Source organism: Equus przewalskii, chromosome 8, assembly GCF_037783145.1.
Source record: "Equus przewalskii isolate Varuska chromosome 8, EquPr2, whole genome shotgun sequence".
NCBI classification, from domain to species: Eukaryota; Metazoa; Chordata; class Mammalia; order Perissodactyla; family Equidae; genus Equus; species Equus przewalskii.
This window is the reverse complement of record NC_091838.1, coordinates 81,888,418-81,915,269: the sequence shown is the minus strand read 5'-3', so window position 1 is coordinate 81,915,269 and position 26,852 is coordinate 81,888,418. Positions and strand designations below refer to the sequence as shown.

At 64.1% G+C, this 26,852-nt stretch overlaps 1 protein-coding gene and 1 long non-coding RNA gene across 3 annotated transcripts; one reads left to right on the top strand and one right to left on the bottom strand.

The window, feature by feature from the left end:
* Nucleotides 1–9,564: 9,564 nt before the first annotated feature.
* GPR20 (G protein-coupled receptor 20) lies at nucleotides 9,565–24,678 on the top strand. Of its 2 annotated transcripts, none has more exons than XM_070631098.1 (2): nucleotides 9,565–9,751; nucleotides 20,792–24,678. In XM_070631098.1, exon 2 carries the CDS (start codon nucleotides 20,818–20,820, stop codon nucleotides 21,898–21,900), a length of 1,083 nt encoding a protein of 360 aa, XP_070487199.1. In that variant the 5' UTR covers nucleotides 9,565–9,751; nucleotides 20,792–20,817; the 3' UTR covers nucleotides 21,901–24,678. The 2 variants fall into 2 exon arrangements, with proteins under 2 accessions (XP_070487199.1, XP_070487200.1); XM_070631099.1 differs by having other exon boundaries at nucleotides 9,581–9,698.
* Nucleotides 15,323–18,125, bottom strand: LOC139085177 (uncharacterized). Its single transcript, XR_011543280.1, has 2 exons — nucleotides 18,005–18,125; nucleotides 15,323–15,601 (listed from the first exon to the last, which is right to left on the bottom strand). It is a non-coding gene; the product is annotated as an uncharacterized lncRNA (long non-coding RNA).
* Nucleotides 24,679–26,852: the final 2,174 nt, after the last annotated feature.

Below are 26,852 nucleotides of genomic sequence, written 5' to 3'. Positions count from 1 at the left end.
AAGGCTCTCACGCACCCCAGAGAAGGGCCTGGGTGCAGGGTCTGAGATGGGCACCCAGTATGGACACATGGCTCATTTCCTGAGAACAGGCAAGCAGGGGCCCAAACCCAGAGTCCAGCTCATTGGAGGGAGAGCAGGGCCCAAACCCCAGATGGTCAGCCTGACCCTCATTCCCTCCACTGTCTTGCCCAAGGCTACCCAGGTCAGGGTGGGGGCCAGGTTACTAGCCATCAAAAAGCACCGCTGACCATGGGCAGCCATCCTGATGGCCTGAAAAGAGGGCTCAGCACCCACCCCGACTCTCTCACCCCTTCCCCAAGCTCCAGACCGCCCCCATCCCCCACCCAGCTAAACACCTCCCAGGTCTGGCCTCTGTCCTCCTGACGGGACTTGTAAGCAGGAAGTAGCCAACAGGCCCTTCACAGGCGGGGCCCAGACACCACCAGCTCCACTGGGATAGCAGGGGGCTTAGGAAGGGCCTGAGATGACACCTCTGGCAGCTCCCCTTTCCTCACTAGAGAGAAACCTCCTGGGGCAGAGACAGGGCAGGACACAAAGTCACAAGGCCACCTGTGATGTATGAGAAGCTTTCTTAAGAGGTGCCAGGGTCACATAGTGGGGTAGCATGTACCCAGGCTGTGAGCCGTGACTGCAGACTGTAGCCAGAATATGAGCCCTAGTGGCCCTCCTAGCTCTGACCCTGGTCACACACTGAGCCCTGACCCTGCTCACACACTGAGCCCTGATCCTGCTCACACTCTGAGCCCTGACCCTGGTCACACACAGAGCCTTGATCCTGGTCACACTCTGATCCCTGATCCTGATCACACACTGAGCCCTGACCCTGCTCACACTCTGAGCCCTGACCCTGGTCACACTCTGAGCTCTGACCCTGGTCACACACTGAGCCCTGACCCTGCTCGCACACTGAGCCCTGATCCTGCTCACACTCTGAGCCTTGATCCTGATCACACACTGAGCCCTGATCCTGGTCACACTCTGAGCCCTGACCCTGGTCACACACTGAGCCTTGATCCTGGTCACACTCTGATCCCTGATCCTGATCACACACTGAGCCCTGACCCTGCTCACACTCTGAGCCCTGACCCTGCTCACACTCTGAGCCCTGATCTTGGTCACACTCCAAGCCCTGATCCTGGTCACACGCTGAGCCTTGACCCTGTTCACACTCCAAGCCCTGACCCTGGTCACACATTGAGCCTTGACCCTCCTCACACTCCAAGCCCTGACCCTGGTCACACTCTGAGCCCTGATCCTGGTCACACTCTGAGCCCTGACCCTGCTCACACACTGAGCCCTGATCCTGGTCACACTCTGAGCCCTGATCCTGGTCACACTCTGAGCCCTGACCCTGCTCACACTCCAAGCCCTGACCCTGGCCACACACTGAGCCCTGATCCTGGCCACACTCTGAGCCCTGATCCTTTTCACAGACTGAACCCTTATCCTGGTCACATAATGAACCCTGACCCTGGTCATCACTGCACTTTGATCCTGGCCACACACTGAGTCCTAACTCTTGTCACATCTTGAACCCTGATCCTGATCCCACTCAGAATGGTGACCCAAGCTTCTCACAAGCCCCCAAATGGCCCCGTGAGTTTGGTTGGCAGAGGCTTGGGGCCGTGAAGCCCCCGCCCCGACTCCCACAGCTGGTCAGTTGCCGAGCCGGGCCCTAAGCCCACGTCTTGGGCTCTGAGTCCAGCACTGTCTGCCTCCCACCAAAGCTTTTGAAGACCTGGCCTGGGCCTTGGAGGGGCCGTGTGAGGGAGAGGGCAGCCCCGGCTGGATAAGTGCCCCAGGGTCAGGGGCAGAGGGTCTGCACCCAGCCCTGACAGAGGGCACTGCCAGGCAGAGATCGGGGGTCCAAGCTCCCACGGAGGCCTCTGGGAAGATGACTCAGGGTAGAACAGGCTGATTGTGGGGGGTGGGCAGAGACAGGGAAGGTACTTCCGTAGTCGGGGACCACCTCACAGTGCACCCCATCTACTCCCCCCATCTGGGCTGGCAGGGAGCAAACATCGCAGCCCCCAGGGCTGACCACCCCAACCCCGCATCACTGCTCCATAAAATGCAGGAGGCAATCAGATCCACAGCTGCTTCTGTGAAACTTCCGCGGCCACATTTGCTTGTGGTTCAGGGTTTAGAGAGGCAATAAATGTCCATGCTGTGTGCTACGGGGCACCCCCATGGGGCTGAGGCAGCCCCCTCCACCAACCCCCCTGAGCACTCTGCAGAGAGCCGGATGGAGACCACACTGAGCAGGACAACCTCGGGCCAGTCCCGTCAGCGTCTGCAGCCGAGGGGGCTGGCGCAACACTGCCCTGAGTGCTTCCCCATCTCGGAGGCGTTCGGGCTAGGGGCTCTGGGGAAACATGGGACCTGGCCTGCACCTCTGTGGGGCTGCCTGGTGGCCGGTGCCCGCCTGCCCCATGACGCTCTGTTCCCAGCACACTCCCCACCCCTCGACCCGAGACTTGGCATCAACTTTCCGGAAAGCAGCCGTCTGGGCCAACAGAAACAGCAGCCCTCCTCCGTTCCCACAGCCACCCGCTCCTCCGGGTGGTGGGCGTGAAGGGGTGGGGTCCTCCTGGGACGGTGACCCTGACCTCCTCCCACCCATCTCTGCTGGCCTTTGGCCCCTGATCTGGGATGCACAGACCAAGGTCGGGAAGGAGACAGGCCAGGACGCCCCCCGGGAGGCAGGGGCCGACGCAGGCTCTGGTCACCCACCGTGCTGCTTCAGGTGCCAGAGAAATGCAGGGGTCATGTCCCTGGTTCAGATCCTGGCTCCACCTCCCAGGAGCTGGGAGGCCCTAGGCTCTCTGAGCAGGGAGGGCGACATCGATGGTGTGTCATCGCACTGCACTCCAACCCCTTCACCATCCAAGAGGCTGCATCTTCCCTCTCTGGGTGGTGAATGGGGCCTGTGGCCAGGGCCTGCAAGGGCCCGTCCCGGAGCCTTTGAACACAGGCTCTTAGGAGTGGCAACACCTTACAAGTTTGGGATCATAGAATCTTAGAGTCAGCACCGTTTAGAGCCTGGGGTCTCTTTCAGTCCTCAGAGGCCATCAGAGGGAAGGTGGACAGGGCTGTGCAGAAAGCACCAGCTTCTGCTGCAGGGTCCCTGCACGGATGCGACCGCCACTCCGGGCTCGGGGGGCAGCCGAGGTCAGGAGAGCCCAGGCGTCCAGGGCTGCCCTTCCAGACAGACACGGCTATTCCGGTCCCATGGGCCGACCAGAGGCCGGGAAGGGCGGAAATAGAAAGCAGGTCCCCAGGCCCTGCAGGGGAGGCAGCCAGCTCTTGACCTGGGTGGGCCTGTCTGGCTCTGCCAAGGGAACCACAGTCCAGCCCATCCTGGGCAGCTTTTGGTGGCTGGCCTGGGCCTCCAGCATTTGGGTGGTCTGCTGCCCAAGGACAGGGACCTGGATCCAAGAAAGACTTTGAACCCAGCACTCTCTGCCCCAGGTGCAGGGGGTCCCAGGGTGTGGGGTCCTCTCCACCGTGCCTGGGGAGGGGTTCCTGAAGCTTCAGAAGAGAAAGCAGGCCCGGCTCAGTAGGGCAATTTCAGGGCTTTGCAGGCCCACCCTGGCACCCACCTAAGTTCAAACCCCAGCTCCACCCCTTCCTGTGTGGCCTTGGGCAGGTGACTTTGCCTCTCTGGGCCTCCTGTTCCTCTTCTATCAAACGAGGATGGTAACAGGCTGCCCCCACCACAGGGCTGTTTGGGGAGCACCTGAAGTGTTTCACCCCGAGCCTGGCATGTAGTGAGTGCTCAGAAATGGCAGCCATGGGCCCACCCCAGGGCCGAGTGGTTAAGGTTCCACATGCTCCTCTTTGGCGGCCCAGGTTCGCGGGTTCACATCCCAGATGTGAACCTACTCCACACACCAACCATGCTGTGGAGGCGTCCCACACGAAAAATAGAGGAAGACTGGCACAGATTTTAGTGCAGGGCTGGACTTCCTCAAGCAAAAAAAGAGGAGGACTGGCAATGGACGTCAGCTCAGGGCGAATCTTCCTCACCAAAAAAAAAAGACAGCTGTTACCACTACGTGTGGGTCACCATTGCTGGCTGGGTGACTGCCCCCTAGATCAGTGTTTTCAAACCACAGGTCATCACCCAGCAGTGGGTCAATTTGCTGGCACTGGTTTTTGTCACAGCGCCCACAGCTTACAAGGGGACAAGCAGGGCCCACACCAACATGTCCCCAGGCTGTGATGCTCACTGGACCAGTGCTCACACCGGCACCTGCGCCAACCCCCACAGAGCCCCTCCCGGCCTGGGCCAAGGGCCCAGGGGAGGCGCTGGGGGAGGGGGCGGGGCCCAGGCCCCAGAGGGGCCTCCTGTCGCCCTCTCCCTGGTGACTGAGTCACCCCAGCAGACCCAGAGGCTCTGCCTCCTCCTTGGAGCTGGGTGCAGAACGTCCAGGGGTGGTGGCAGCACCCGCGGCCTGGCCCAGAGCTCCCTGCTCCCCATCCTGACTCCTCAGCCTCTTCTCCCTACGGGGGTAGAGAGGGTGAAATGAGCTGATCCAGGGGCAGGCCTGGAATGGGGCACACGGGAAGCCCCCAGTTAAACTGGCAGTCACTGTCCCATGTCCTCTGCCCCAGGGGCAATCCACCATTTGCCCACGTCTCCTGAGCTGGCCCGGGGTGGGTGCTGGGGCCCGGGTGAGGGGGATCAATGCACACCTCACCCCGCCAGGCCAGCCCCAGGTGAGGGGCCAGAGCCAGATGGGGAGCGCCTGCCCGGACCTGGGGGGGCTTGGAGGTGGCTGAAGTGGCTGCGAACTCTGGAGGGCCAAGCCCCACGCCGGCCCGTGGTTCACTCACCTCTGAAAGGCAGGGCCACCCAGAGGGCTCCGCAGCCACACTGGGCAGAGACGGGCACGTCCCGGGAGGGCCCAGCACAGTGATGGGCAGCCCAGGTTGGGATGCTTGACACAGGAAAGACTCAGTGCCACCCGAGTGAGCTCTTCCTGAGGGAAACGCCTCCCCCTCCACTGTCACCCGGCCAGGAGCATGGAAAGGGCTGCAGACACACCTACCAGGAGTGCTCACATTAACCAGGAGGCTGCAGAGAGGCATGCATGTGCATGTGTGTGCATCTGTGTGCACATGTGTGTGTCCGCATGTGCATTTAAGTGTGTGCATGCATGTGTGTCCATCTGCATGAGTGTGCATTGTGCCTGCACACATGCAAGTACGTGTGCCCACACTGGGAGCTGGGCAGGGCTGGCTGGGGTCTGTGTGTGCCATGGGTGGGGGCCCTGAAGTGAAGGTGACGCTCGCAAATCAGGGCTGAGATGTGGGGGACACCTGCTGGCAGGTGAGAGGTCAGGCCCGGGCCGACTCCAGCCAGCCGCCAGGGCACTGGGCTAGTGGCCGAGCTCTGGGCCCCAGTTTCCACGTCTGCAAAGTGAGATCACCATTGCACCTACCTTTCAAGGCTGTCGTGAAAGTGAGGCAATGCACATGGAACCCCTGAAATAGCGCCTGGGAAGAGCAGGAGCTCAGTGCCGCTCCGCCAGGGTCACTGTTCCCCACAGCTCCTCCAGGCCTGGGCAGGCTGCTGACAAGGCCTCTGCCTCCAGTAAGCCCTCTCGGATTGGATCCACCCTTCCGAGAGCAGGGGCTTCCCCTGGGCCTTCTCACAGATGAACCTGCACCCCGACACCTCCCTGCCATCCCCACAGGGCCCCTCCCTTTGCTCCTGGGCCTCAGGGCCTCCGCCAGGTCCACACAGCCTCCCTCAACAGCACCAACAACCTGTGCCCTCCGAGGACCGGGGCCACGGCCTCCCCGCACCCACGAAGAGGGCTGCTCTCACCGTCCCAGGCGCCGAGCTTCACAGGAGGTTGAACAACCCTGCCCGGGCCCTTCAGGTGGCCTGCCAGCCCCGGAGTCAGAGCTGCCACATGGCAGCAAAGGGCAGCCTGGGAGCCCAGGCCGGGTTCCCACCAGCATCTGCAGCAACCCACTCGCTGTGTGGCTTCTGGACCTCAATTTCTCTGGACCTCAATTTCTCCACCTGTAAAAGGCGAGGGTGAGACACAGTGAGCTCTGAGAGACCTCTGGGTGACAAGGGGGGGTGCAAGACGGTGGCCCAGGGAATCGAGGGGCTGAGGCCCAGGGTGTGGCAGTCCCAGCGGTCACCTCTGACTTGACCCCCCCCAAGGCTTCAGAGCAAATTCCTGCACTAACTATGCACGGGGCCCGGGCTGACTGCCCTGGACACCTCCCCATAGGTGGGTTGTGGCCGAGTTCTAGCTGTCCAGCCCAATCTGGCCCCGTTCATTCAGGTCACGGGGATGGGCTTCTCCCAGCCCACCCCGTCCTCAGTCACCTCCGGAAAATTCTGCCCCAGCCGAGCCTCCCTTTTTCCTCCAGCTCCCCGCTTGCTGCTGAGGGCCTGTGGGTGAGTCCCCACCTGGCCGTGTCACCCGGCGGCATCTGCTGGGGACGGGCATCCCTGTTGAATGTCCCACATGACCCGGCAGGACCAGGTGCTTCCTGAGAGGAGGGGGACTCAGCCTGGGGCCCTTCCAGCCGTTGCTCACAGGCCGTGTCATCCCCACTTTATGGGGAGACGCTGATGGTCAGAGCAGACGAGTGAGTGAGTGAGCCGGGCTGGAACCAAGGGCTGCCCCGGGGGCCCAGCGCTCCCAGCACGCCCACCTGGCTATGTGGGGTCACCTCCCCCCAGGGGCAGAGAAAGGCCCCAGTCGCAGCACCCCCAGCCTCCCCGTGGGTGCCTGGCCCCGGCCAGGGAGTCCAGAGTGCAGAAGGGGGCGCTTGGCCATCTTCCCTTTAAGAGGGCCTTGAGGGGCCTTCCCGCTGCCCAGTCCCAGCTGCCACATGTTTTCTCCAGGTCACCCGGGGGCTGGAGGCTCCCCACACCCCCTTCCGGTGGGCAGAATCCTCCCCCAAAGCTGGCCCGAGTGCCCCATGCTGGCAGGCCCGCTCGGCCTGGCCTCACCCTGGGCAGACGGCTGGACCCGTGGCCAGGGCCCCAGGGCTGTTTATGTTCTCAAGTGGCACCAAGACCAGGCCACTAGGGAGGAGGGATGGGGTCTGGAGCTGCAGGCACCAGGATGGTGACAGGGCCCGCCTGGCTGTCACCGAGTGCCCCCCGCCTCCCCCTCGGCCCCAACTCGTCCGCTCTGCTGCTATTTGTGGCTCCGTCCTGCAGGATGGCGGACTCCCCAAGAGGCAGGACTGCGCGTGCGTGTCAGGGTTTCTGAGTCCGGGGGACAGCGTGGTGGAGTTTCACAAGTCCAGTCGCGAGGCCGGGGGGCTTCTCTGGGCTCAGGGGGGCTTCTCCACCACGCTGGGCTCCAGGAGGGGTGGCCCCACACTAAACCGCCCCAATCAGACCTGCTGGAAGTGGTCTTGACCCCTGGGCCAGCCGCCATCAGACCCCAGCCACAAACAGCTTAGCCTGACCCACAAGCCGGTGGGGGCGACGAGGGGGAAATTGCCCCTGTGCCCTGGTCTCTACTGAGGGCCGTAGAAGGGGCACCTTGAGCCTTGCGGGCTCCCCGCCAGGAGCCCTGCGTCCCGCAGAGATGGGGGGGTCTCCCCCGGGAGGAGGGGTCCTGGTGGCCCCCCCGGGCTGCCCCCTGCCCCCTGGCAGCTGGCTGGCGCCCCCTGTGTTCTGCAGAATGTCCCTGGGATTTCTTTGAGGACCAGCCTGCATGCTCCAGGCTGGAGCCCTGCAGCCCTCGGCGGTGGGCACGAGGCCTGGCGGGCCTGTCCGTGACTCAGCGGCAGTCTCCTGCTCGTAAAATTTGAGCCTCCGCTGGCACAGGCCTCCCAACCCAGCCCACACCCCGCCGCCTCCAGGCCACCCCTGTACAGAAACAACACGGAGCCCACACTCCTCCGGCAAGACCCTGGGTGCCCCCGCCTGGCCAGCCAGCAGCGAGGGCCGCCGTGGGGCAGGGCCCTGGAGGGCCGGACACTCCTGCCTCTCTGGCCTCAGTTTCCGCTTCTGGGACAGACACAGCAGTGTCCTAAGGAGATGGCAGTAGCCTGTGGGCTCAGCCGTGCACTAGCAGGGAGGCTGGGGAAGGCTGGGGGAGCCGGGGGTAGGGATGCAGCTCCAGGGACCGCCCTCCCCCAGAATCTTCAATGGCTCCCCACTGCCTTCAGGGTCAAGCCTACCACTGTGGTACCCATACCTCGCTCATCCCTGCCTCCACTCACAGGGGCTGCCCAGATGGCCTCCCCTTCCCACCCCTGCCCATCCAGCCTGCCTCCCTCCTGTCACCCTCACCTCTGCCGAGCACTGTGCTCTCCACTCCAGGAGCCCTCCGGGCCACACCCTCCCCAGCAGGCTGGGCCAGGGTCCCCCCCCAACACCCCGCATCCCTGCTTCCTCCCGAAGGCACATTGCGATGTGTCCCTCTGCAGCCTGAGAGCTTGAAGGCCAGGGGCCTCATCTCTGGCCGCCGTGCCTGTGTCCCCGGCGTGCAGCTCGGGCCAGCTCAGGATGTGCTTTATCAGGGGCCCGGGAGGATGGAACTGCGTGAGTGAGGAGGCGCACAGGGACAGAAAAGACTAGAGAGGGGCTCGGGCAGAGGGGGCAGAGGAGACAGCGCCTGAGAAGGCCCCACCCTGAGCATCCCCCCACCCCGCCCCAGTCCCAGACACCCTCGGCCCTGAGACCCTGGCCCACCCCGGCTGGCCCCCAGCCTCCACCCCAGTCACCGTGTCTGTCTAGGGAGGGACGTCCCTCCCAGCCGCCACTTGGGGATCAGGCCTCTGCTACGTGAGATTTACAACCTCCCTTCCCCGCCCTCCCACTGGCCCTTGTCCTGCCCGGGTCTTTCCCACGTGCCCACCCAAGCCCACGGGTCCCCACGGAGCTGCCAGCACTCACAGAGGCTGCCGGCCCCAATAACACACTCAGGCACGCGTGTGCCCCTGTGAAGCCGCGTCGGTCCCAGGGACGCACAGGCACGGGCACAAATGGAGCTCCGATACCCTGTGTGCAGGCCCTCGGTCTCGGGCACACGCAGGCACACCCAGGCTCAAAGCACACACAGACACAGAACCCAGAGAGCAGGGCGGAACTCGGCAGGGGCAGGGGCAGAGGCAGGGGCAGAGGCAGCCGGGGTGCGTTTGTCCCTTCCCAGCCCAAAAAACGGGATCAGCGTGTGCTCTCACCTCCCCCGGCACACACAGCACACGTAAGTGCCAGCCGCCCTCTCCTGGGCGCCTCCCCAGACGGGGTGCTGGGGGCACAGAGAGCTGGCTGGAGCCGCCTGCCCTCCCTCCCTTCCCTTCCCTCCCCATCCTGGGTGGTGCAGCTTTGGCTCTGCCCCTCCATGCCTCAGTTTCCTCCTCTGTCCAGCCGGGCCTGCAGACTTTGCTGCCCCTAGGCTCCCTCCCCCAGAGCCCTGGAACCCGGCTCCTCCGGGGGCCCAGCGGGGGCGGGGAAGGAGCCCGCCCCGCCCCCACCCCGCCCCCACCCCGCCCCCACCCCTACTGCCTTTGCCCAAAAGGAGCCCCGAGCGCCGGCCTGACGTCAGGCCCCAGGAAGGCGCGTCCGGGCAGCAGGACAGAGTGGCCCGCAGAGCCGCGCGCGGGAGGAGGCCGTCCAGGCTCAGGCAGCGCCGGCTCCATCTCCAGCCGTCCGGGAGGGCGAAGGTGCCGGGAGGGCGAAGGTGCCGTGAGTCCTCACCTATTGATCGAGTGGCTGTCCTCACTCCCCAGCCAGGTGGGCAGCGGGAGGGGGAGGGGGGCTGAGAAACTGCCCCAGACCTGCGCAGGCGAGAGCTCAGAGCCCTAAAGCCCTAAAAGCGGCCGTGAGGTCCCGCCCGCCCCGCAGAAAGCCACCGTACAGATGGGAAAACTGAGACCCCCCCCAGGGGGCCGTCAGGGCTGGCCAGGCTAGGGGAGGAGCGCCGGAGGGAGAGTTCCCAAGGGCTTATGGGGCATTCTTCCTGCCGCCAGAGCCCACCTGTGCTGCTGGGCTCACAACCCCCTTCTCTGTATTTCACTCATTCATTCATTCCTCATTCGTTCATTCAACATTCTCACTGATCATCTGCTGGGTGCTCAGAGCTGGGCCTCGATTTCCCCACCCATCAAGGCTCTAGGGTGGCCCCAAAGGCGAGGCCAGGGAAGAGGCTGGGGACCCCAGAGGCTCCATGAGCCCTAGGACCTTGGCCGCCACTGTCCCCCAGGCTGGGGCAGGTCTGGGGGTTGAGGCATTCGTGAGGACGGGCTCTGAGCGGGACATGCCCCCGCAGAGGGCCAGCCCTGCCATCCCACAGCTCAGGCCCTACGCTCCAGCCCAGGCCCTTCCCCCCTCCTTTTAGCGGTGGGGAAACTGAGCCCCAGGACAGGCACGCCCAGCCGCCAGCAAGGACCTGGGAGCTGAGCTGCCCCCGCCTGGCTCTCTCGGGCGGTAGCTGCCCTATGAGAAGGCAGCGGGAACAGGGTCCCGAGGGGGGCGGGCAGATGGGAACTGGCCTGTGGCCAGAATGCCGGGCGGGGCGGGGCAGACAAGGAGCAGCTGTGCACCCGGGCAGCACTGGGAACGGAAGGCACCCAGGAGACGGGAGAGCTGGCGGGGCAGCTCGCAGCCAGGGCAGGCGGCTGGACCTGCCGGGTGGCCCCCATTCTTCTGCCAGCGTTTGGTCACTCCTTGCCAGAGGACCACCAGGCACCACCTCCCCTCCAGGGGCTTCCTGGCTGTGTGGCCACAGGCAAGTTGCCACCCTTCTCTGAGCTTTGGCAAAAGCAGGGTGTGCTGCCTCAATAGCTCTGGGGTGAGGGGGGCGTCGGATATTTTCTGAGCACCTGCTGGGAGCCCGCAGCTGGCTCCATTTTGTCCTTGGGATAACCTGATGTCATGAGGTGGCCTCAGCCCGCGCACTTTACAGATGGGGAAACTCAGGCTCGAAGAGGCCAGAATGGTCCCTGAAAATCATTCGTGTGCTCATTCGGCCACAGCCCTGGCCCTTACGGCTCGGCCAGTCCAGTCGGGGGGAAAAGCAGGACAGGAACGCAAATCAGTGTGAAGCCGTCAGGCGGTGGGAGGGCTGCAAAGAAGACAAAGTAAGAGGAAAAGGGGCAGGGGGTTGCGGGGAGCTGGGCAATCCTGGGGGCATCCCTGAGGAGGCGGCACTGGGGCCTGGAGAATGCCCACAGGCGGCAGATCCCGCCCCAGCTCTGCCCTCCGCAGCAGAGCTCCCCTGACAATAAGTCAGGCCAAAACTCTCAGCATGCCCAGGCTGGCCCCACAGACCTCTCACAGTGCCCTGAGCACAGAAGCTTTTCCCACCTCAGGGCCTTTGCACATGCTGTGCTCTTCCCACTGCCCAGAACACCATTCCCCCAGATCCTCCAGAGGCCCCTCCTGCTTGTGACCAGCCAAAGTTGCTGCCCCGGCTGCTTTCTAACCCACTCCCACCATCTTGCTGCCAGCTGTGAGCTCCATAAGGTGGAGCCAGGTCTGCTTGGGACACTCAGTGCCCCCGGCACTGGGGTTCAAGGCCAGATCTGCGGCCTCCAAAGCGCGTGGTCCTGACTGCTCCCCTGACCCCGCCTCTGGGCTGTGTGGCCTGGGGCAAGCGGCTGGCCCCGGGCCTCTGATTCCTTCTCTGCACAGCGGGCCATAGTGGTCCGTCGGTGGCCTGTGCAGGTGGGAGGGCCCCCAGCGCAGAGCTCAAAGCCCAGCGCCTCCAGCCACACTCCAGGCCGCTTCATCTCTCTGTACCTCAGTTTCCTCACGGGCAAAAGGGGGCCGGCAACACCAACTAGAGGGCATCTTGGGAAGAGTCAGTGAGGCCCCGGGAGGTCATCTTGGAGACAACCCATGAACTGTGGGGTTTACAGCTCTCCCCCAGTGGAGGGGTGTCTGGGGCAGCAGGAGGTCAGAGGGGCTCAGGGAGGACTGTGTGGGGTGGTGACCACGGGTACCAGGGGCCTTCAGCAGGTGACACAGGCAGAGGGAATGGCATGCCAGGCAGAGGGAACAGCATGTGCAAAGGCCAAGAGTACCAGGCTGAGGATCTGCAGGCAGAAGGACAGAGGCCAGGCAGGTGCAGCCGTGGAACCATGTGCTGCTGCCCCTAGAGAGGCTGGGCTGGGGGAGGGGGTCGGGTGCTACAGCAGCTGCAGCCAGCGAGACGAGAGGAAGGGTGACCCAGGGTGGCAGGGAGGGCTGTCTGAGCTCCAGCAGGAACCCCATGTGCGGCGATGTCTGGGGCTGCCCCTCCCAGAGAAACTGACATTTCCACCAGCACCAAGGTCTCGGCCAAGGGCTCCTGGTTGGTGAAAGGTCAGGCAGAGTCAGGCACGAGGGAGCCCAGGTGCTCTTCTCCATAGCGGTCAACCGGCTCCCAGGAGGAACCCCTCTCCCCGATCTGGGTGGAGGGACCTAGATTCCAGCTGGTGCCACCTGGGACCTGCTGGGTGACCCCGGGCCAGTCTGACCCCTCTTGGGGGCCTCCGTAAGGGCCCAGCCATCCCTGGATGGAATGAGCAGAGGCCCAGACCAGCCAAAAACAGCAGGCAATGTTCTAAAGCAGATGCCATGAGACCAAGAATAATCGGAAAAATAAACAGGCAGATGGTTCCCCCAATAATGGCTATTTTGGCCTTGGAAGGCCATGAGGGTCACCCATCGGGGGCACGGGCACACACCCCACAGGTCCAGAGATGCCCGCCCTGACCCCACCCCTGCCTGGGCTGGGAGCTGTGGCCCTCGGTTTGATTCTCAGCTCTGCCAGCCTCTGGCTGTGTGACCTAGGGCACACAGCTCACCTCTCTGGGCCTCCGCTTCCTCGTCTGTAGAGCCCCGGGCTGCTGTGTGGATGCCGATGTCCCACAGGCAGCTGGCCCACAGCAGATGCTCCCAGCACCTGTTGGGAAAGATGAGGCCTGTCACTGCCTGCCCCCTGGGCCCCTGGTGCAGGAGCCACACTCCCAGGCAGCCACCTGTTGGCCCGAACCTGAGGCCAGGCTCCCTGGCTGCCCTGGCCCCATAGGTGGCAGGCAGGAGGCAGCCAGGCTGGGAGACGGGTGTCTGCTGGGCAGCCGGGCCGCCGAGCGAGAACACACAGAGACCGTGGGGCAGTTCCGAGAGGAACCGAGGAGATGTCAGGACACAACCCACCTGCCAAGGAGGGGAGGTCCCCGAGGCCCCGGTTCCCCCTCGGGGTCTGTGGGCAGCCACAGCATCCTGAGCCTCGGGGGTCTTGGCCTCACATTGCTGGGCACACAGCAGGGACCCAGTGAGCTGTGAGTGGACAGTGGAGTACAGCCCCCAGCAGCTGGTGTGGCGATAAGGCTGGACGAAGAGGGAGCCCCAGGAGGGGACAGGCTCAAATGACTTGGGGAAAGTGCTCATTTGAGGGTTTGAGGAAGATTCCCAGGGTTTGAGGGCTCCACAAAGGCTCTGAGAAGTCCTGCATGGAGCACCCGGATGACCCAGGCCTCTCCCCAGAAATGCGCAGGCCGGCCCGGGCAGGGCCTCCATGCAGGCAGGGAAACCAGCAGCCTCTGGCGCCGTTACTATTATTGTGCATCTTCTGTGCAGGCATGTCTGCAGGCATTTCTCTTAGTCCACCCAACACCTCCAGCCGCTCCACTGGATTTCACTCATGCGTTTGCTCACTCATTCATTCAACAAACATGATTCCCAGCATCAGAGGTGAGGGAACTGAGGCTCCAAGCCTTGAACCAACACCATTGATGAGCGCCCAGGGCAGGGAGTAGGGTGACGAGGACAAGCGCGGACTGAAGGTCAAGGTGACTGGGTGGGCTTCCTAGAGGAGGTGTCAACCCTGCCCAGCTGGAAGGACTGGGGGGAAGTAGGGGTGGAGCTGGGGGTGGAAACCAATTCCAGGCTGGCGCGGGGACACTGGGTGGGCTGTGAGGGGGCCGGGGGCTTGTATCGGGGGAGATAGAATGTCCCCTTTCCCCCCGACGGGGTCTCAGCAAAGCTCAGAAAGGCTGTGATGTGTGGGGCTCCCGTCTACCCACCCGGAGGGGTCGGGGGAGAAACACCACCCTCACTGTGCGCCGTGCAGCCACACACAGCCCCCAGCCCCATCTCCCACCCGCCCCCCACCTCTGCACCAGGTGCTCTGTCTCAGCTAAGGCCCAGGGAGCCCTGCAGGGCAGCGTAATATAGCTGTATTCACAGGAGAAGAGACTGAGGCTCAGGGAGGACCCCTGCGGGGTCAGAGCCCTCACTCCAAGGCTGGGTCAGGCAGTGAGTGGCACAGGCACCTGGGAGGGAGGCCGGCCTCCCAGTGAGCTGGATCCCTCCTGGCTCCTCGCACAGTGCTCAAGGCCCTGTGAGGGCGGCTCCTGGCCTCGGCCTCGGTGTCTCCCTGTGATGCACCCAGGCTTCTGCACCTGCTGAGTCCACTACCTCCTCCAGGAAGCCCTCCCTGACCCCACCTTCCTGTGCTTCCCCCACCGCTGCGCCCAGCATCCAGCTGGGGGATCCATCCGCCCCACCCGAGAGACCATGGAGGCAGGACCAGGACCGCCAGGGCGCGGTCCCATAGGGGAACCACGGGGGAGGGGACGGCTGGTGGGCAGAGGCAGGCCTGGGTCTGAACAGGACCTTGCCCCTGCTCAGGGTGGGGCTCGTCGTCTCCCTCCCTGGTCCTCAGTCTCCCCACCTGGAATATGAAACCCTGGGCTGCGGAGGGTCGGGGGAAAGAGCGAGTCCCGGTGGCCTCTGTGAGGCGCAGGGCCCCACGGAAAGCCCTGGTGCGCGTTCTCTGTGGGTGACGGCTCGGAGCTCAGAGTCCACCCAGCCAGGGACGAGCCCCACGGCCCAGCTGGGCGACCCCAGGCTAGCTGCTGAAGCCCCCTCGCTCTGCGTCCTGTGTCCTCATTCCTAACGTGTGGATCGTCCTCCCTCCCCAGTGACAGCAGCCATTCAGGTGTCTCACCCCAGCGCAGGGCCCCGTGGGGGGCGGAGAAGCCAGGGGCGTGGGCTGGGGTCGGCGGGGCCGCTGTAGGCCGCAGTGAAGACCTCCTTCCCTTTGGAGCAGTCTTGCAATGCAGTGGGCTACCAGACAGGTAGTGAGCTCCTGCCCTTGGAGGAGTGCAAGCTGAGCTTTCGCACATCCATTCCCCCACGTGCCTGACGTTTCTCGAACATGACTGTACGGGCTTCTCCTCTCCGGGAACTCACAGGCTAGTGGGGAATGGGACAAGTGGCCCCCAGTGCTACAAGAGCCCGAAGAGGTGGCAAATCCACCTGAGGCAATCAGGGAGGGCTCACTGAAGGAAGAGGCATCTAGACCAGAGAGAGCTGGCAGGAGAATAAGAGCGTCTAGTGAGAATTATTTTAGTCACAAGTGACAGAAACTCAGCTCAAAGTAGCTTAAGCCAAAGAGGGAGATAATGGCTTCGTATAACCGATGAGACCTAGAATCTCTCCCACTTCAGGCAGGGCTGGATCCAGGTGCTTAAGCCACCCTCTCAGGACTCGGTCTCTCCTCTTCACTGGGGCCTGCTTCCCTCCTGGCGGCCTTCTTCTAGAGGAATGTGGCCATCAGCAGCTTGATCTCACATCCCACCAGCTTGGCGACCCCTGGGGAAGAAAGAGCAGCCAACGAGAGTCCCGGGGCTGGTAGAGGCCGGCTGGGTTCTGAGGCCACCAGGGACCAGTCACCGTAGCCGGGGGGAGCTCATCATCAGGGGGAGCTTGGGGTTCAGTGTTGCGGGAGCCCCAGCGTAAGGCTGGGGAACTGAGCAGGGCCAAGCCACTGCAGGACTTCATCCCCCAGAGGAGGGGCGAGGCCTGCACGGCCGCCTCCTGCCCCAGGAAGCCCTGAGCCGGGGTCTCGCCCCAGCCCCCTGGCCCCCACGGTTCCACCGTCACCCCTCCGTCCCCTCTGGAGTCAGCCTCCAGGGTCTGTGCCTGAAGGTTCAGGGACACGGGCGGCGCTGCCTGGCAGCAAAGACGCTCCAGGAGGTGTAGGCGTGTTCCAGCCTTGGAGCACTTCAGTGCTGGAAGTGCCCATTGTATAGATGGGGAAACTGAGGCCGGGAGGGCCTGGGCAGGATGGCGGGACTCCTCACCCTCCCTCCTGAGAGGCCCCATTTCCTCTGAGCCAGGCGGGAGGGAAGGAGGGAAGGAAGAGAGGAGCAGGGGGAGGCCCCACAGAGCTAGAAGCCAGCAGGGGAGAAGGGCGGCTGCTGGGGGCTGACGGGGCTCAGCCTGGGTCCCCGCCTCCCCCCTCCACACAGCTGCACGCCAGCTGTCAGGCCCCCGGGACCAGGACTCGCCCTCTGCGGCCGTTCTCCGAAGGGGTGCCCTCCTCTAACCCCCACCTTTGTTCAGACTCAGTCCTGTCTCCCACCCCTCATCGGCCAAAATCCTCTCAGGACCCTTCAGATGCTGCCTCTTGACAACACATCAGCGCGACCTCAGAGAGGGGTCTAATTCTGCCCACTTCACAGATGAGAGAACTGAGGCTCACAGACTTTAGGGTCACACGGTCTGTTCTGACCCTAAAGCGGTCAGAAGAAAATGGAGCGGTCCCAAGTGGAGCGGGATCTCAAGGGCCACACTCCAGGCTCCCGTCCCCACTGCGTGTGGACCCCGCTGACCCTGAGCCCCTGGAGATCGGGCCCATGTCCCTGCTGTTCTGCCTGGAGAAGTGCCTGCATGTGGGAGGGTGTAATGAGCAGGGGCCACAGGCGGGGCTGGGGGACAGCGTGCAGGCTCCCAGCCAGGATGGTGGCACTGGTGCTGTTTCTAGGCCCCAAGCCCGGCACCGTGCCGGCACTATGAGGACATGGCCCCTGCCCACTGGGCCCTGGCCAGCTGGACCTGGCTGCGGGATCTGCTCCATCTCAGTCGGGCTCAGGGCACCTGCCAGGAAAGGGGAGGGGACAGTGCTGTGCCTCCCCCTCAGACTGGCTCCCAGGGCAGGGTCCTGCCTCCCCCCTCAGACAGGGCTCATGGGCCAGGCAGTGCCTCCCTCCTCAGACTGGCTCCCAGGGCAGGACTGAGCCTCCCCTCAGGTCGTGGAAGGCCCCAGCGACCCCATTTAGCACAGGAGAAGGAGGCTTGCCAACCTGGCCGAAGGCCTGGGGCGAGGGAGTGGCAGAGCCGGACTTGAACCCGGGCCCTAGGTCCCCTCTCCTTGCTCACCGCCCAGCCCTGCCTCCCCCAAGCCCGGGCGGGCAGGCCTGGGGCCAGGCTGTCCCACGGAGAACCAGCACTTTCTCTCCTTTGCCCTTGTTCCGGGCTATATTTAGAGGCTGAGCAGGGGGGCACATGGGGAGCGGTCCCGCCGTGTGCCCGCTGGCCTAAGGGGCCGCCTGCCAGGTGCCCCCACCCGCCCCTCAGGCCCAGGACCTGGGCAGACCTGGGTTCGAGTCCTGGCCCGGCCTTCCTGGAGGCCCGGGAGGGAGGAACCTGCAGCACCGGGCTCTGAACCGTGGGACGGGGGAGCTGCCATCACATCGCCTTACAGGCAGGAGACTGAGGCTCAGGGAGGGTCACCAACGCCCCCGGCGTGACCCGTGGTGAGTAGAGGCCACCCCAAGCCCCCACCTCCACTGGTTATTGTTGTTCACATGCCCCCTGCAGTGCCCACCACCCCCGGCCCTGCCAGCTGCGCCAGCCCCACCGGCCCTGCACCCCGTCTTCCCATGGGAGCACGGAGGGCCCAGCCACGGTAGGCAGGCAGGGTGTGGGGTCCTGGATGTGGACAGAGGGAGGAGAGAGACGAGGAGGGCCCGGTGGAGGCGAGAAGGAGCCGCAGGAGACTGGAGGACCGGCAGGGGCTCCGCAGGGGCCGAGAGCGTGGGAGGCGGGCGAGAGCACCCTGCTGAGGGTCAGGGAGCCGGCCAGAAGGGCACACACCTGACCGAAGCGGCTTTAGGGGTGGGGGAGGGGAGCCACCCCGGTAGAGGGCCGGGGGGAGCAGGAGCCGAGGCAGCGGAGACTAAGGGGGAAACTAAGGTCCCGGGGAGGACTGACCTTCCTGAGGCCATGCGGTGGGGAGGAGGGAGCCCACACCTTCCCAGTCCAGCTCCTGCTCTGCCCCAGAGAAGGGAGGGCCGCATATGGTGGCTTCTCGAGGCCATCAGCAGGACACTATCTACACAGGCCAGCACGGGCTCTGGAAGCCCGCCACTTGAGTTCCTCATCCTTCAAAATGAAATGAGTGGATGCCCCAGAGAGTGGTCACTGGAGAATTAGATCAGACATTAGTCACTGTGAGAGGTGAGGCAGAGGAGTAGGGTGTGCTGGGGACGGGGGAAAAGGGCACCTTAGCGGGGGGGGGGGGGGGGTCTTATCATATACACAGAGACCGTCAGACTCAGCAGAGAAAAAAGGGGAGAGGTGGGTGTAGAAAGTCAGAGGGGAGGGCCCAGGCTGTGGCCAGGACCAGGGCTCAGTGTGTGACCAGGACCAGGGCTCAGTGTGTGACCAGGATCAGGGCTCAGTGTGTGACCAGGATCAGGGCTCAGAGTGTGACCAGGATCAGGGCTCAGAGTGTGACCAGGGTCAGGGCTCAGTGTGTGACCAGGGTCAGGGCTCAGAGTGTGACCAGGATCAGGGCTCAGAGTGTGACCAGGGTCAGGGCTCAGTGTGTGACCAGGGTCCAGACTGAGCGTGTGACAGGGAACAAGGTTTATCATGTTCCTGGGCTGGTGGTTCAGCGTGTGACCAGGGTTGGGGCTGAGTGTGGCTAATATCAGGGCTCCGTTCTGTTGGGTCCGGGTTCAGCCTCTCGGAGCTGAGCATCTGCGTGAGCTTTGCAGAGATTTCCTCTCTCCACTCCTGTCTGGCCGCTGGGTTGTCCTGAGCATCTGCGCAGCCCCCAGCTCTGATGGCCCCAGGCCCTGCAGCCCTGGCCTGGACCCCCCAGCACCTTGAGCGAGCTGCTGGCCAGCATACGAGGCTGGCCCGGGGGAGTTTCCTGGGAGGACAAAATCCCCAGGGCCGGCGTCATCCTGGGACTCTGTCCCAGAGGAAACATTCCATAGTGTTTATTATTTGTCTCTGATTGTGACACTAATGTGGACCCAGTGCAGACACACTGGAAACCCGAAGAGCATGCAGAAGGGAATCCAAACAGCAGTCTGCGTGGGTCCCTGGGGCCGGCCCCCAGCGCTCCTTCCGGCACGTGTCGAGGCCCGGTTCTTCACAGTAGAGGAGGGGCACGCTGGGAGGTACCTCCTCCTTCCCAGGGGCCTCCTGGGGCCCCCCACTGCCCAGAGGAGGAGGCCCCAGGTTCCCAGCCCCGCAGCCCAGCCCCATCGCCTCCCCTCACCGCCCCCTCACGCTCACAAGTCTCCCCCAGCCCTAGACGTCCCTCAGGCTCCCTGCTCCCCAAGCCGCCACACGACAGACAGATACTCATTGACCCTGTGTGTTAGGGGCTGGGGTACCACGCAGAGGGCAGCCCAGCCCGGAGGAGCCTGTGAGCCGACGCCTGGACCCGCATGTGATGGGGGTGGCCAGCGGGGTGGGCACAGGCCTGGGCAGCACCCGACTCCTCCCAGCAGCCTTGGGGGTCAGCAGACGCCCAGAGCAGGGGTCCCAGCGGCAGAGGCACAGCTGGGTGACCTCCAGCAGGTGCTAATCTCCCTCAGGATGGAAGTGGCTGCCCATCCTGCTCGGGCCTCCCTCCAGGCGGGCTTGGGACCTGAGCCCTTGCTACGGAGAGCTCCTCAGCCATGCCCACCCCTGCCAGGCTGGGCTTTCAATCCCCCAGATCCCCAGCAGGCAGGACTCAGTGTCCCTGGTCCACAGGGTAGAAGCTGCCAGAGGAAGCCTGTTGCCCAAGGCCACGCAGCCGGCCAGGGGGAGTGGGCAGTGTCCGGCCTGTTCACAGTAGAGGCCTCACTTCTATCGGCCACCGGGAGCGGGGGAGGGCCTTCCCTTCTCCTTGCAGGTGGGGGAGGGTGCACTGTGCACCCAGGGTGTCCCACAGCCCGGCCCTCCTCCCTGCTTCTCCCCAAAGCCCTCTCCTTTCTCCTGAAAAAGCCAAAAATGTCCTTATTTGGAGCATCAGTCCGGCCTGAGGCGGGGGTGGGGGCCCGTTAACCCTTCATTTATAAATAAAGGGATAAATCTCGGCAAGTTAAACAGCTCAGCAGGAACATAAACAGAGTGGGCGGCCCAGCCCGCCCCCACGGGCCCCACCACCCGTCTGGGCCACCAGGCAGGAGCGCAGGGTTTATTTAACTCACACCCGCCCTGCTGCTGCCCTGACAGCTCCAGGATCGCCCCGGCGAGCCCTCGGCACGGGCCTCCCGGACACAGTGCGCACCTCTCAGGGCTGGGAGGTAACAGGGGTGCCCAGCGGGGCTGGTTCTTGGGCCCCATCCCGACCCCTTGGACGAGGTCCCTAGTGAGGACCCTCACCCAGGGCATTGACGTGGTGCCAGCCTTGAAGGAGGCGAGAACAGATAGGTGGCCTGGAAGACGGGGGCCGTGACACATGGGCATGGAGACAGCGAGGTGGGGTGACCGTGGGCCAGATTCTGTCCAAGCAGAACTGTGCTTTATCCGGCACGAAATAACTATGTGCTGGAGTTTGCTGTGCTCAGCTGATCCTCCCAGCAGCTCCTTGACCCCAACCACTTAACCACAGAGAGGTTATGTGACCCACCCAAGGTTGCAGAGCGAGTGAGGGAGGAGCGGGGATCAGAGTCCAGGCTCAAACACCACACACGTGCTAGGTGAGCGGACGAGCCAGGTCCAGCCTGCAGGCAGGGCCCCAATAATCCCGTGTAACCGTCTCCTTCCTTCCAGGCCCGGGGTGCGCGCTGGCCCCCATCATGCCCTCTGCGTCTACCGCGGGGCCCTTGGCCCTGGCGGCGCCCAATGCCACGGTGGCGGCAGCGGCGTGGGCCAACAGCAGCGCACCTGAGGTGCCCCTGTTCCACCTGTTCGCCCTGCTGGACGAGGAGCTGCACGCCGCCTTCCCAGGCCTGTGGCTGGCGCTGGTGGCGGTGCACGGCGTCATCTTCCTGGCGGGGCTGGTGCTCAACGGGCTGGCGCTGTACGTCTTCTGCTGCCGCACGCGGGCCAAGACACCATCGGTCATCTACACCATCAACCTGGTGGTGACCGACCTGCTCGTGGGGCTGTCGCTGCCCACGCGCTTTGCCGTCTTCTATGGCACACGCGGCTGCCTGCGCTGCGCCTTCCCGCACGTCTTCAGCTACTTCCTCAACATGCACTGCTCCATCCTCTTCCTCACCTGCATCTGCGTGGACCGCTACCTGGCCATTGTGCAGCCTGACGGCTCCCGCCGCTGGCGCCAGCCTGCCTGCGCCAGGGTCGTGTGCGCCCTGGTGTGGCTGGCCGCCGGCGCCGTGACCCTGTCCGTGCTGGGCGTGACAGCCGGGGGCCGGCCCTGCTGCCACATCTTCGCGCTGACCGTCCTGGAGTTCCTGCTGCCGCTGCTGGTCATCAGCGTGTTCACGGGCCGCATCGTGTGTGCGCTGTCACGGCCGGGCCTGCTGCGCCAGGGCCGCCAGCGCCGCGTGCGCGCCATGCAGCTGCTGCTCACCGTGCTGGTCATCTTCCTCGTCTGCTTCACGCCCTTCCACGCCCGCCAGGTGGCCGTGGCGCTGTGGCCCGACGTGCCACGCCAGGCCAGCCTTGTGGTCTACCACGTGGCCGTGACCCTCAGCAGCCTCAACAGCTGCATGGACCCCATCGTCTACTGTTTCGTCACCAGCAGCTTCCAGGCCACCGTCCGCGGCCTCTTCCGCTGGCGTGGTGCAGAGGGCGAGCCCAGCATCGGCCACGCGGTCAGCATGCACAAGAGCTCCAAGGCCTCAGGCCAGCCACGCATCCTCAGCACCGGCCCTGGCGCCCTCACGCAGGCCCTGACCAATGGGCCTGAGGCCTAGTCGGCAGGCTCTGCAAGGGGGCCAAAGGTCAGAAGGTCAGGACTGGGCTAGGCGAGCCAGGTCAGAGACTGCAGCCCACCGCTCTGCCCGAGGGGCAGGTTGGGATGGCCTCGACCGATGGGTGACGGCTGCTCAGTGCACTGCATGGAGAAGGATTCCGAGCCCAGCGTGCTGTGGTTGATTAGCAATGTCTGCCGCAGGCTCTGCAGGGGGTGTGGTGGTCTGAATGCCAGTTAGTTGCCATCCCTAGGGTGTATGTTGTGTCCATTGAAAACTCAGAGGGGTAGCCAGGAGCTGCTTCTCCCCTGGGCCATTTTGGCCCCAGAAGGGATTTCTCATAAACAGGGACAAAGACTTTTTTAGGTACTGGGAATTTTAAAGAGAGCTAAAAAGACAACTTGAAGAGGCCCCGTCCCTTCCCCTCCCCCCCCCCAAGGAGAGAGAACAAGGACAGAGAGGAAATGTGGGGGGATACGAATGTCACGTGAGTGGGCAGGAGGGGTTCAGTCTCTGCAGGACCACCCTCCCCCACCCCCAGCCCGGCCTCCATGAGCCGCACAGTAAGACGGTGTGACACCCATGGTGCTTTGCTGTGAGTACTGACAACAGGTTGATGCTGGACCCCTCAATGACCCCACACAGGAGAGCTATTGTCTGCCTATCCGCTGTGCAGGAGGGCCGAGGGTCACATCCAGGTGCCACCGCTGGGCGATGGCCGGGCCGGAATCAAAACCCAATCAAACCCAATCAAAACCCAGAATCAAAATCCCGGAGCCTCCAACGCCCCTGCGCTGCCCCATGGAGACCACTCAAGCCCCCCGCTCCAGGAGAGGTCTCGGAAGACCCTGCCTGCTGCCCAGGAGGGCGGCAGGGCTCATGGCTTCGTCCTATGGATGAGAAAACCAAGAACAGAGACACAGTAACTCGAACCCAGGCCTGCCAGCCTAGGGCCACCTTCTCCCACCACACAGAACCCCTCATTCTCCCCTTGGGGGCAGAGAGGCTGGGACTGGCTCTTCTTGTGTGGCTCCTCTCGTCTCCCTGACTTTCCTGAGGAGGAAGCATTGCTCTGGCTTGGGCCTCTGATCACCTCCTCTGGGCTGGACTCCAGGACTGCCTCCACGTGCCTTCTCCTCAAGCTCCCAGGAGCCCTTTCTGAGCTGCTGTATTGGGGAGGGGGCCTGTTGTGGGGAGATGAGCTCTGGGCATCCTGGGCACCTCCATCCACCAGCTCCGCCCTCACACTTGGCCACAACCACTGAAGCAGGTGAGATGGAATCTGGGACCCAGCTTTGCCCTTTGTCTACAGAGAAAGGTCCTGCGTGCTCAGTGGCTCCAGGCAGAGTACCCTGTCCCCCAAGTTCAGAGCCCCGGAGAGAGGCCTGGATGGGAGACAGGAAGACCATTTATATCCCCATATCACAGATGAGGAAACTGAGGCTCAGAGAGGGAAAGGGTCTTGCCGTGGTTGTAGAGTGAGTAGCTGGATACTGTGAGGCCAGTGGAGTTGGCTCCTCTCACCTCAGGACCTCGTGGGGCAGCTGGGGTGGGGGATATCGGCCCACGCCTCCCTGCTGGGGCCCTGGAGCCTGGGGGAGTCCCAGGCTGGCTCGGCAGGGTCGGGTGGAGCTGCCTCCAGCCCAGGGCTGCTTCTGGCCCAGATGCTGGAGAAGCAGTGGGTGTGGTCATCAGCATCACCACCACTGACATCCATGGCCCTGACCAAGTGCCGGGCACAGTGTTGGAGCCCCCCGCCCCCAGCTCAGAGCCGGGGGCCAGGCTCATCAGGGCCCCAGAGCTGCAGGAGGCGAGCAGGGGCCTGGCTCTGTGAAAGGAGGGAGCCGGGAGTGGACTGTCTGTGCCGAGAAGCACACGGCAAGAGTGATGCTGGCCCTGCAGAGAGACGTGGGGTTTGGGGGAGGCGCCTCCCAGGCAGTGGCACAGCGGAGGAGGAGGCAGCAGGGCATGGTCGGGTGTCTGCCCCGCCCAGCATCAGCATCACCTGCAGGCTTTCCTCCAGGGTCTCACTCTAATTCACAGGAAAGAGTGAGTGGCTGACACTAGCTGACCGCTGTGCTTGGGGGCGGAGGGTTGCAGTTTTCCTGGAACAATCCCTTCTAGGAGGAGGCCTCTCTAAGGTCGGCAAGCGGCGGCCTTCTGTGGCGCCATCACCTCACTGGACCCCACCCAGGGAGGCGCCCACGTCTGAAATCCCGCCAGCCAGCCTGGTTCCTGGGGGACTGAGAGCCTTAGGGTGTAGGACCCCCGGGGCCCAGGGGGAGCCTTCCAGCACTCAAGCTTCAGAGGGTGACCCCCTGTCTCCTGGGGCTGGGGCGGGAACGGGGGACCGACCTCACATCTCCGAGAACTCAGTCTGATGGCCCCCCACGCATAACCCTCGCCAGACGGGCCTCAGTTTCCCCCTTCCACTCCTCTCGCTCCTCTCCTCGGCCTGCACCTAAAGGGCAGGGGACCAGGGGCGGGGGTTCACCCCATGTGTCCTTGTCTGGACCCCCATGGCTCCCTCAGACGCTTGCTCCCTCCTCCTGACAGTTGGGTCCCTTCCACTCTGGCCTCCTCCATGAGGACTGAGGCCCGGGAGCCTCCGGAGGCCAGACCGGGGCTGTCCTAACCCCACAGGGGCCAGGGTGTGAGGCCTCCCGGCCCAGACTTCCAATCAGCCAGAGTGACGTGAGACGGCGTGTATTTATGTCTGCTGTAAACGGTTTCCTTAACGTGAAGTTCTCACCCTGAATTAAATCCGTTTATTCCCTTCGTGCCCTTGACTCGGCACCCTGGTTGGCGGGCAGGTAGCCATGGGCACTGAGCCAGGCGGGGAGCCTACATGCTCCCCACTCCATTCACTGTCGTGTGGATGAGGGGGGCTCCACAGGAAAGGCTGTAGTGGCAGGTTCAGGATTTCACCACCACTCCTGGGGGCAGATATGGGGGCCTTGAGCCTGGCCCACTCTGAAGGGAGGAGAGGATGGTGGGGGTGCAAGTGGCAGACTTGTGGGCAGGGTGTGGGCACAGTATCCGGGGTAGGGACACAGACCAGCAGGATGATGGGTTCTCGCCCCATCCTGGTCCCAACTCTGCCTGCCCAGGAGGGGCCGTGGACACAGGCAGGGCAGCCAGGATGCCCACAGCATCCTATGATATCACCAAAGGTATGATCCGCTGGGGGAGGGAGGAGATGGGCCAGTTGGCAGACACTGGAGGGAGAGGGAGGGAGGACGGCACTACTTGTGGGCTTACAGAGTGCCACTGAGCTTCCTGTCCTCTGAACCTCCCTGTAAGCCTGGGAGGTCAAGATTGTCACCCCCATTTCACAGATGGGGAAACTGAGGCTCTGGGCGTCCAGGAGGGGGCTCAAACCTGGGTCTCCGGGTAACCCAGCCCGGCCCCCGTCCTTGGCCCAGGAGCGCGGGGTGAGGGGCGTTGGCTGGTCGGGCCCATCACTCTCGCTGTCTGGCACCCTCGGAGGCCGGAGGCGTCTGGAGGTAAACATTAGGGCCTGTTTAGATTAAGCTCCATTAATAGCAGGAAATGTCACCACGGCGCCCGCCTCTGCTTCCTGGGGGCCTGGGACGCCTGAGGCGGGAGTGGGGGCCCATCAGAGATGGATGTCCCATGCTGACGCCTTGGTTCAGACCCACACTTTTGGCCCCTGCCTTTTCACACTCCCCCGTCCCCCCGAGGAGGGACAGGAGCCAGAAGGACTGTGCGAAGACGCCCCGGGCCCCTCGCCCCTCAGGGCCTCCACCCTCTGGGGGCCAGCCCCACGCCCGAGGGGTCTGTGTCCCCCATTCGCAGAGGAGGACACTGAGGCTCAGAGATGTGATGGGGCCCATCCAAGGCTGCCTAGCACCACCAGACCGGCCTGACCCCCTGACAGGAGCCAGGAAAGCAGTGGGCAGGGGAGGTGGGGTCATCAGCGGAGTGTCAGCGGAAAGGGGGGCGCCCAGGCGCAGCGTGGGGGAGTGAAGGCCTGGGCAATGGCCCCCGAACACTCCTCTGCTCCCAGGCCCGGGCCCCTGCTGTTTCCTGGGTGTCCCCCCATTTCCACATGGCCACCTACCCCTTGGAGCCTCCCCAGACCTCCCGGTCAGCCACTGGCAGCCCCTCCCCGAGCCTGTTCCAGGAGCCCCCACACCCTCCCTTGGGTGCGACCCATCGGTTCTGTGTCTCGGTCTCAGCAGGCCCACCGCCCGTCAGTCTGCTCAGTGCCAGCCCCAACCGTCCATCCCTGGGGTCCCTCCTCGTCCCCCGTGCTGCTCCCCGGGGCCCAGCCTGATGGACAGACCGCATGGCCCAGCCGTGCCCTCCAGACTGTACCCCTGCCCCCAGCGCCCTCAGTCCCTGGCTGAGCCCTCAGGGACTCGGCACCATTTGTCCCCCCAACCACCCACCCCCATCGTCCTGCTTCTCCAGGTGAGGTCGCTGCTCAGCGCTTCCCACCACAGCATCTTCTCTGTAGGCCCCCGGGGAGGCCTGCGTCCTGAGAGTCTGCAGCTGGCGGCACAGCTGGGACCAGTGGGAGCCCAGAGCCCTCCACCACACCCAGCGGGACCAGCCAAGCAGGGGCATCTGGGAGAGCTTCATGGTGGAGTAGGTGCCCGAGGCCCTTCCTTCCTGGCCCTCACCTTGCCCCCCTGGCTCCCAGCCCTGTCCTGGCCGGGCCTCTCCTTGAGGTGGTGGTGCTGGGAGCTTTTCAGACATCGAGGGCCCTGGAGCCTCCCTGGGCAGGCAGGACAGTACATTTCACCCCCGTTTTACAGATGAAGAAACTGAGGCCCAGTGGGTGAGTGGACAGAGGCCCAGGCACCAGGACCATGCATACTGATCCCAGCCCAGCTCATCTGCTGATCCGCTGACTCAGGGGCCCTCCGCACCTCAAGTCCCCCATCTGTAAATGGGAGCCTGCTGCCCACACCACAGGTGTGCCAGGA